We start from the raw sequence: 10447 nt of genomic DNA, 5'->3' as shown, positions 1-10447 counted from the left end.
TGAAAATGATTTCTTAAAAAGGGGTGAAACCTGTTCTTCTAGTGAGGACTTTCAGGCAGATGTGCAGGCCGATGTGCAGTGGAGCGGTCGTCGGGTGGTGTTCGTTAGTTTGGAGCCCTTCTACTGTAAACTGATGGCTCCTGGGCTGTAAACTAACATTAAACCTATATGTTATAATTGTAGTTGAATGACACTTAACATACCGTCTTGATAGTATACAGCTAAACGCATTATGTATTTTTCTATTTTTCATTCTGCTAAAAAGTCTACTATAACCTGTAACTCGCTTAAGACAACCCTGTAGTATTTAGATTGCTAATGCCTGGCATGTACCACACAATAGCGGTTCACCCCCCCGGACTCTACCTGACCTCCGTAGGGTTGAGGTTTCCCAGGTGTTGACCTATCACAGCAGCGCGTGTGTTCAGTTCGACAGGTCACTGCAGCTGCCCAGTCAGTGTTCCTCATGGTCATATACCTAACTGGTAAACCAGTTCGGTTTTCTAGCCTGGCCTTCTCCCGTGTTTAGGGAAGGAATGTATCTCCTCCTCATTACGGTCGGCCTGCTTATCGTGCTTCCAGTCTAGACTGACGGGGATTGACAACAGGGGACATTTCTCTCTCAGCAGTCACACACATCACAAGATGGCATCTGACAGCATACCAATTTCAGCCACACCAATACCACACACACACACACACACACACCACACACACACACACACACCACACACACACAACCACACACACACACACGAGCCTCCAAGAACTTGCGTTGAATCCTCAATAAAAGCTTTTTTTTTAGCAAGCCCACCGATCCTGATGACTGCCATTGTAACTGTCTGTCTGGTCGAAACCTCCCTCTCTTGTTAATATTCAGTCTTGCCATTTGCTTGCACTGTTTGACCCTGCGCCTTGGCCTCGCCCGAACGTTCCTCAAGCTAATCGGGTTCCCACCGCTCTTTAGGCGGCTCGCTGCTATTGCATTGCTAGCAAGCTAAGAAGTTCTATTTAATAGGCCGCGAAGGCATTATCTTCATCACAGCCAGACGTGCTTTTACAAGCAGCACGGCACAGTTACAGCTAGCTTAATACTGGTCTCTCCATTAGGCCCAGTTTTTACTTGCCTGCAGTTTGGCATGTGTTCGCCTGTGGCATGCAGAGAAGCTTTACCCCAAGCAGATGCACTCGGCCAGCGGCTGCCAACTACCAAACTACATTTTGGAGAAGGGAAGCCTTCATGCAAGTACACTTGGTTGAATAAAAGCACACAATTTAGTACTCGTTGGTTGTTTGGACGGAGCGCTCAAAAATGTCTACAAAAAACAGTTTTAAAGACTTCTAAAGTAAAAAAAGCACTGGGGAAATTTCCTTAACTTGCTTTTATGCTTGTTCATACTAGCTTATATGATATTTTTAAGATGGTTAACTGTTAAATCATATCTTCATTCATCATCATATCCTCGTCAAAAAAGACTTTATCTAGACAAATAAAAAGCAATCATGAAGGAAAGCCAGGAGGACTGTAGTTAAGAGACCTCTGGATGTTCCCTGACTCAGCAGGTATGTTCTTCTCTTCCTAAAGCACGGTCAAGATGCCTCCTAGCTTGGGCAGAGCAGCTTTGGCAGCAGTTTTTGTCGGTGGGGTGTTAACTTTCCCAGCTATTGCGCTTGTCTGTCTCCAGATTGCCGCTGCGTCTCCCCGCTGATTTCTCCCTCGTCTTCACTCCCCACCCATGCCACCCTCTCGCCTCTCCACATTTGCCTCCTCTCTGTTGGTGGCTCTCCCTGTGGCTGCGGCTGTCTGTTGGTGGGTAGGGTATAAAAAAGGATGAACTGTGCCCAGGTAGCCAGGAGGTGGGGGGGGGCACAGGATGCATGAGTCATCCCACCCAAAACCCCGTCGACTGCCCAGAAAAGACCTGACATTTAGAAACCATCCTCTTTATCCTCCTGTCCTTCCTTCCCTTTTTTGTGTTTTACTGCTCCACACCCACACTGCGGGTGTCCACTCTCTGCTTATTGTGCACATTTTTTCATTCTCTCTCGCTCTTCCTCCGTCCATTGTCCTCACCCTCATTTTTCCAGGTTTTTATTTAAAGTTTTCAGCTTTGCTTCAAACCTTGCCGTCTCATTCCTGCGCCTCTCTCCTGCTGCCCCTTTCCTTTTTTATCATTCTCCTCCCGTCTTCCCTCATCTCTCAGGTAGCTCTGTCCCCTCTTCGCGGCCCCCCCCCTCCCCCCTTCCTCAACACATACCTCTTCCCTGCCCATCATTTCTTACTCCCCTCTTCTCTATCCTCTCCTTCTGTCTCTGTCCACAGCTCCATTTCCCAATACTTAACCACAAAACCGTTACCAAAGGGCAACTTGCACACGCACGATTTAGGAAAACAGCAGGCGCACACACAACACACACACACACACAACACACACAACACACACAAACACACACACACACCACACACACACCACACACACACACACACCACATCTGAGTTCACTTTACTGTCTGCTGGTTCTTTTTTTATATATGTGACTAAGAGAGTCTGTGCAGCTCTGACTTGATGCTGGGACAATAATAGACACGTTGTACATGGTAGGTGGAGAGCGTGGAGAGAGTGACGGGCACCATGGTTCAACCCTCGTACAGAGTCTGTATGCTCCACATGAAATCCAAATGCCAACAACGTCTAAACTGCCAAAGGCGACCGCCATGTTGGTTGGAGGCACGCTGGTTACAGATATTACGTGGCTCCTGCTAGCAGTGCCAGTCATCCCACCACACTTCCTGTTTCAGGCACTTGAGAGCAACCTTCCCAGGGCTCAGTAGCCAGGAAATGCCTCTCTACGCCTGCTACAAGTGCCGCAGGGCACGCCTCGAGATGGAGGCAGTAGACAAGCTTGTGTTCCCTGCAGAAAACTACTCATCACAAGCACCTTTATTTTTTTTATTTAGCCTCAATTTTGTTTATAAAATTCTTAAGGGATAAGATACAAAAGGCACCTTTTTTATGTATTTATTTAAAGTGGATTTTAGTGAAAGTTTGGTTTGCACATTATTAATCAGTTCCACCAATCATAGCACTCCCTTAAGCGAGCAGCATCGTATTCATTTTTAATAAACTTCTCTGCGATACACAGACTTTGTGTCTCTGATAGTGTCTTCACCACGGCCCTCTCGCTCTCTCCCGTTATCAGAAATGAGTCGCCAGACTGCCACCGCGCTGCCCACAGGAACCTCCAAGTGTCCCCCCTCCCAGCGTGTGCCCACCTTGTCAGGCACCACCGCCTCCAACAGTGACCTGGCCAGCCTGTTTGAGTGCCCTGTCTGCTTCGACTATGTCCTACCCCCCATCCTGCAGTGCCAGTCCGGACACCTGGTATGTACTGTCCAGCCTGGAAAGTAAGCAGAGCCCGGTTTGAACGCACTACGTTTCAGATGTCATATCGACTGTCCTGCATTACTGTGTGTGTGTGTGTGTGTGTTTGTGTTGTACCTATTCTGCATAAAGTTAAATGCATGCAGGTTTTGGATGACCTGCAGGAGCTTAAATTCAGGTGTACTAATGTCTGCTGTAGTATTGATCACGAGGAGGCGAAGCAGTTCAGATAAAACAGGTTCTCAAAATAATAAAGTCAATAATAAAGTCGTCTCTAAAGAAGCTTCCTTGAGAGTAAATCTGTTAATGAAACGACTCATGATGGCTGACAAATGTATGTTTATACATTTTATTTCTAGACTCATCTTGACCCCGAGTGTAACTCAAAGGAAAATGTTCAAGCTACAGGCTTAAATGTCAGTTGTACTTGAACTGAACTAAAAAGAAAGTTAGAAATATGCACATACTGAGAAATGTGGAATTAGCCAATCAGGATACAGGAAATGACAGAGTGTGGCCACCTGATGACCTTTCAACATCCTCTCCCACTCTAACAGAACATCATCACAGGTAAAACTACTAACTCTTTCCATCTCTCCCTCCCCAGGTATGCTCCAACTGCCGGCCCAAGCTCACCTGCTGCCCCACCTGCCGAGGCCCCCTGGGCTCCATCAGGAACCTGGCCATGGAGAAGGTGGCTAACTCGGTCCTCTTCCCCTGCAAGTACGCGTCGTCGGGCTGCGAAGTCACCCTGCCTCACACCGACAAGACGGAGCACGAAGAGCTGTGCGAGTTCCGGCCGTACTCGTGCCCCTGCCCCGGCGCCTCCTGCAAGTGGCAGGGCTCCCTGGACGCGGTCATGCCTCACCTGATGCACCAGCACAAGTCCATCACCACACTGCAGGTCAGACACTCTCCTCAGCTTAGTTAACCCATACTTGGGACTTGGGTCAATGGATCCTGGCTTCTGCTGCTGGAGTACCCCTTTAAATCTTACAACCCCACTTTAAGGGGACCTATTATGTTCATTTCCAGTCCTATATTCTTAATCGGAGACTCCAGTAGAGTAGCTTTGCATGATTCACTCTTCACAAACATCTTTATTTATCTACTGACGGCCCTCAGTTCATCCTCTGTCTGAAACAAGTGTCTTAATCCTCTGCTCCCTAAAAGCCCACTTTCTTCAGATTAGCCAGCTTTGCAGAAGCCTGCTGAGGGCCAGTCAACACAAACACACGTCAGCAGTCAACACCGCCTCGCCCTCTAACCAGTGTGCTCTCAACACAATGACAGCTTCACTACCTTAGCTTGAACAGTAGCGATGAATTTGATGAATTTACTGTTTCAGACCATAAATTAGACAGGAATTAAGTTGGATAAATCATAGATTGGGCTGGGCTTCAACTTGTATAACTTTATTCACTGATTTTGGTGAAACTGGATCTTATTTTATGGAGAACACACTTTCTGGCTTTCCCTCTGATGTCCTCCGGCTGCTCTGCTTTAACTTACAGTGATTGATGTAGTCTCATGATGGAAATATAGCTGCTGTTAGCTGCTGTTAGCTGCTGTTAGCTGCTGTTAGCTGCTGTTAGCTCTGTTAATACCGAAGAGCTGAAGCAGAGAAGCTGCACGGCATCAGAGGAAAAACAAACAACTCGTGCACAGACTTCAGACTGTAGATTTAGCCCTGAGCAGTAGTATAACGTACTTTGTGGGTTCAGCCGTGCTCTGTCTGGAGCAGATATGAAGAAATCTGTGATGATGGTGTGGGATGAAACGTTGCTTTGAGAGCAGTCGGAATCCTTTTTGCTCTCAGGGATTACTCTTACCCACGTTAACCTCATTATTTGGTCTTGTTTAATATCAACACCCAACAATGTGACATTATAAATATGACAGAAGCATATTAGGTCCCCTCTAGCAGCCAACCGGCTCCTGCTCATAATATTTTGTTTAGAAGAGACGACTGCTGCCTGCCGCATGTTCAGTATCCTGAATACGCTCCCCAGACATCCCGACAGTTGGCATTTCCATCACTTTCACACTCCCTCCTACGACATCGCCGCGTTTCACAGGGCTGAATAAGCTATATGTGCATGCTGCATGATAAATAATGCTATTTTAATTTGTGTGTATTTTTTATTTTATTTTTAGTCTAGTTTGAAATGTTGGAATTCTCAAAAGCATTTAGGTTTCACTGTGAAAGTAGATTCACTGTATTTATAACGGATCTCAAGTTTAGAGCCTTATTAGACTGTAGCCTTAAGAAATGATGACTGAACCTGTAAAGTGTCTGTGTGTGTGTCTGTGTGTCTCTGTCCAGGGGGAGGACATCGTCTTCCTGGCCACGGACATCAACCTGCCGGGCGCGGTGGACTGGGTAATGATGCAGTCCTGCTTCGGCTTCCACTTCATGCTGGTGCTGGAGAAGCAGGAGAAGTACGACGGCCACCAGCAGTTCTTCGCCATCGTGCAGCTCATCGGCACTCGCAAGCAGGCGGAGAACTTCGCCTATCGACTGGAGCTCAACGGGCACCGGCGCCGCCTGACCTGGGAGGCCACGCCGCGCTCCATCCACGAGGGCATCGCCACGGCCATCATGAACAGCGACTGCCTGGTGTTCGACACGTCCATCGCACAGCTGTTCGCCGAGAACGGCAACCTGGGCATCAACGTCACCATCTCCATGTGCTAAGAACTTTCAAAGAGGAGAGGGTCAAAAAGTTACAGATTGTCAGGGGGCATTTTTTAGGGGGGTCAAATCAGTTGTGACCTCACAGCGCGCCCCCTCTCTGCCTCACCCCTTGAGACGTGGAACTGGACTGTCTGATCGGGCAGCCGCGGAGGCCCAGGGGGTGGGATGGATGGATGAATGAATGAATGGGTGAGTGGAGGAATGATGAATAATCACAAGGACATAACTGTGTAGTGATGGCTATAGACTCCTAAACACACATAAACGTATATATGTGAGACTCGTGCACGCACATGTGGTCTCGCGCTGTCGGTCATAAACAACGGACACAAACTGAAAAGCTGTTCGGTCAAACTCGCTTTGTCAAACTCTCGTCCCTTCCAGCGATCTCCCGCCACTCGTATTTTAGTGTCACTCTCTCTCTTCCTCTCAGTCATCCTCAGACATTTCAGACACTACAGTTCTCCGACCTTCACTCCGAGACGGGGGAGGCTGATCGCCACCGAGCGGCCCGGCGCCCCCCCCTCCCCCCCGACAGCTACACACTGAGGAAAAGGCTCAAGCTATATTTCAACACGGACTCCTGGTCAGTGCTGGGCAGCCAGCTACCTATCTCGCTCCCCCTGCAACCTCCACCTCGTTCCCTGCTGTTTGTGATCCACCTCAGACCTCCCGGATCGAAGCGGCTCACCGACTCTCGGCTGCGGCCGGGTTTCACCACAGCGGGCGTCTTCATGCATTAGCTAGCTCAAAGTGGAACCCAGAGCCCAGGAAGTTCCTTATCGCAGATTTGGGTTTATATCTTAACATGCGACTGACGCGGCTATCGACCGGCTGGGACTGGAACCACCACCGGCATACGGGGGACGGCTGTAGCACCCCGAACCCGCCCAGTTCTGTCCAGGACTGCGGTAAAGGAACTCGGCCTGTAGAAGATCCGTACAGGCTCATCTGGGTTCCCTCGGCCCACATCTGGTCCACCCAAGGCTAAAGATTGTGCATCGGACGCTCTTTAAATAGTTGACTGTCGTCGTTGATAGTTATTAGAACAGACTCTGCTCTCATACTGTACGGATTTAAGAAGGCCCTCAGCTCCATCAGCCCTGGACTTTTTTATTTAGATTTCCACGGAACGGACGCAGCGGTGAAGTTCTCGCACACGCCCGTTCTTTGCATCGCCGGCTGTGTGCGCAGGTGTAATGGTGGATGAATTTGGTGTGTGTCGGAGTGGCCGAGGATCAGAGCGGTCTTTTTCGTTTTTTGTTTGTTGGTTGTTTTTTCAGAACGAGGCAAAAAAAAAAACACTGCATTTCAGTTGAGTCAGTTTTCTTTTTGAGGTTTATTTCTCAAGTCTGTTGTTTCTTTTTAATTATTTTAGTTGTCTTTTTTGTATGAGTGGAGAGAAGAACTCCTGATATTTGTGTGTGTGTGTGTGTATGTGTGCGTGCAAGACGGACATGTGGCAAAAAGCCTGCTCACTCTCTTCCTTCTCCTCTCCCCGCTTCTTCTTCCCGTTTCATTTCTGCTCTGGCTCCATCTCGCTGTCTGCCAGCCTCAACCACTGATTGACTGATCACCCAACCAGGAAGGAGGGACAGTTTCTACCGTTACAATGTTGCTATTGTTATTATTAAATGGAGATTATCATGATTATCATTTTTTGTAATGACTTTTAAAAACAAAGATTAAAAGGCAGTTGTAAAACTTGTGGCTAAACTTCAGTGTTTGTAGTTAAAAAGCAAGTTGTGTCGTTCTTCTGAAGGTTTGTTTTTTCAGAGTTGGATTGTTTTTCTTCTCATCTATTTGTCTCTCCGTCCTCTTGTTTGTGTGGTAAGTCTTTTCTTTTTTTTTGTCTATGAGTAGGGAGGGAGGTCAAGCCAATCATCTCTCCCTTTCTCTTCATGTGGAGTCACAGTAATGTTGCTGCTCTCCCTCAACTCCTTTTTTTTCTGTTTTGTCATTAAATAAATCTATCTTTTTCATACCCGGTGCCTTTTCTTCTTTTCTTTTATCATAGGCCTCACACTCGCTGCGTTTTTCAATCCAATACTGATGGTGTCAGTCTGTCTGTATGCACCTGCACGAGTGACAGTTATTGGTGGTTGTTGGCAAAATGTATTAAAAGACTTGCAGATGTACAGGGGTGTTTCCAGACTCTTAACTAGAGGGGCACTGACACACAGGGGTGGCATTGAGTATGTGTCTTGTCCAGTACTGTTTATGGATCCCAGTATGCACAAATATTCTGATACACTAGTTGAAATAACACATTTAGCACAAAAAACTGCATGGTATTAGCATAAAGTGGGTGTGTCTGCGAAGGGGAGACTTGTGGGTAACCATAATATCCATTCTCATTCAGATATTGAGGTCAAAGGTCAAGGGACACTTGAAACGGCCATGCTAGTTTTTCCATCACTAGTTTGAGTGTTTCCTTACAGCCTCTTCAGATACACTGAGCGCTCCAGTCAGCACATTCACTATACCAATTGTCCATGATGAAACATGGAAATGTAGGTTTTAAATGAGAACATTTCCACCTCGAGGTTAGATTGATTTGTCAAGGGTTTTTTTTTTAAGGTCAACAACGAAGTTTGAAAGTGCAAAGAAATGCCCGAATTTAACATGATGATGAACAGGCAACACTTACACGGCACCTTTCTAGTTTTCACACACCAGAATTTCAGTTAAGTTCAGTATCTTGTTTGAACCGCCAACCTTCTGATCAGTTGACAACCCGTTCTACCTGCTGAGCCACAGCCACACCTCGTTCAAGCCCACAATTGATAGTACCTGTTCATCTGTGCTGGTAGAAATGCATGCATATATCATTCCACAGGCTTTTTCCTAAAATGCCTGATGATGATTTCCTAAAATTTTTTGCCATGAAATCACAGGAGAAAGAGGAAATTGCAACGAAAAAAATGATTGTTTTTGTATAATTCATTAAAACTCAAAGGCAGCTTGTTAGAAAAGTATGGTGTCAAATTTGTTGCAGTGATTGGACATAATTGCGAGGTTGAATTCACGGTTATTGGTTGTATTTGCGTAAATTAACAACTTCCTAAAGGGACTGAAATATACAAAATGGTACCAGTTCATTCAGTAATGGTCAATAAAAACTTCTGGAAGTTTGCAAGAGCTGCTACGAAGGAAATGTTTTGCATTTTCTCTAGAAAATTATGTTCCAGGAAGTCCCCGGTTCAGGTCCCCGTCAGGAGCGAGGTGGTTCATTTCCCACTGTGTCTCTGCTCGGTACAGTCAGGCTGTGTGTGATTGGGCTGGGCAGTCAACCCCCCAGGTGTGCATCTTTATTACCGCATCAGGGGAACATGTACAGTCTCAGCAAAGCTTAAGCTAAATATGTTGACACTGCTAATCCATATTTCAAGGCCACTCATCACGAACCACGTTTTGTTTCAGCTTCTTCCCAAGATCAAGTAAAACGCCTCAAAACATGAGGGTCAAACTAAATCAATGCTGTTATATGCTGAAGTAGAATCAATACGCGGGGTTATCCATGGAGCGCATTATGTTCAGTTACTTTAAGATGCGAGTGCTGGTCAAAACTCTGAGGCCTGAGCTCTAAAATCCCTGCGATACTGTCCTCGATGCATCTGTCGGCCTCCCAAGTTTATCATTGTAAAGTAGGTCTGTGGATGTGGGGCAGCCTGTGAGGTCAGATAGGTAGATCAGACAGGCAGCGTGGAACACAGGAATAGCTTTGTGCAGCCGTAGGAACACTAGCTTTTTTTTTTGCTCAAGATCACTAATGAAAATGTCTATGCTAGTGTTACTGAGCAGCCTTCTGTCGGTCAAAGGTTACACAGGGCTCTCTCACAGTCACAGTAAGGGACTGTACAAAAATTATCTGTGGGTGGTGGAGGGGTCCGAAGAGGGGGAGCGTATTAGGGCTGTCCCCAACTTAAGATTCTCCTAGTCGACTAGTAATAGTTAGTTAAGTTTAGTTAACACAGTATAACATTGTACAGGCTGCGTTGTTCAAAACACGGAAGAAATAACTTTCAACTTCACAAAAACAAATACTCGCTTATCGACACAACAGATGATGGATAGCGTTAACAGTTACTTACAAATTAACTTGCTTCTCTCCAGTTTAAGGCCTCTCCTGTCCCCGCCTAAACCCACCTTGTCTTCATCGTCCCAGGAGTCAGAGTCCTGGTTGGAGCCGCTGTAAATCCCCTGGCCTCCGTCGCCTCCGTCGCCTGCTCGCCCAGCTCCGGTTCATTCCCCTCTCCCAGCGCAGCCCTGTCAGAGTAGAGTCAGCTAATGGCAGTTAGTACAGTTAGCCCACGCAGCAGAATCAGAATCAGAAGTACTTTAATATTTCCAGGGGGAAATTACTT

The 10447-nt window shown here is 46.7% G+C and overlaps 1 protein-coding gene across 1 annotated transcript in view; it reads left to right on the top strand.

Annotated features, from left to right (window-relative positions):
- siah1 (siah E3 ubiquitin protein ligase 1) overlaps positions 1-8064 on the top strand; it is a 14159-nt gene extending 6095 nt beyond the window's left edge. Inside the window, exons 3-5 of the mRNA XM_035664742.1 lie at positions 3201-3382; positions 3990-4286; positions 5709-8064. Coding sequence (XP_035520635.1) covers positions 3201-3382; positions 3990-4286; positions 5709-6080 — 851 coding nt within the window. The 3' untranslated portion in view covers positions 6081-8064. The remainder of the gene's footprint in view (positions 1-3200; positions 3383-3989; positions 4287-5708) is intronic.
- Positions 8065-10447: the final 2383 nt, after the last annotated feature.

Source organism: Morone saxatilis, unplaced genomic scaffold, assembly GCF_004916995.1.
Source record: "Morone saxatilis isolate NCDOM2014 unplaced genomic scaffold, NCSU_SB_2.0 Contig2, whole genome shotgun sequence".
In the NCBI taxonomy this organism is placed as follows: Eukaryota; Metazoa; Chordata; class Actinopteri; family Moronidae; genus Morone; species Morone saxatilis.
Note: the sequence above shows the minus strand (reverse complement) of the source record. Positions and strands in the feature narration are given on the sequence as shown.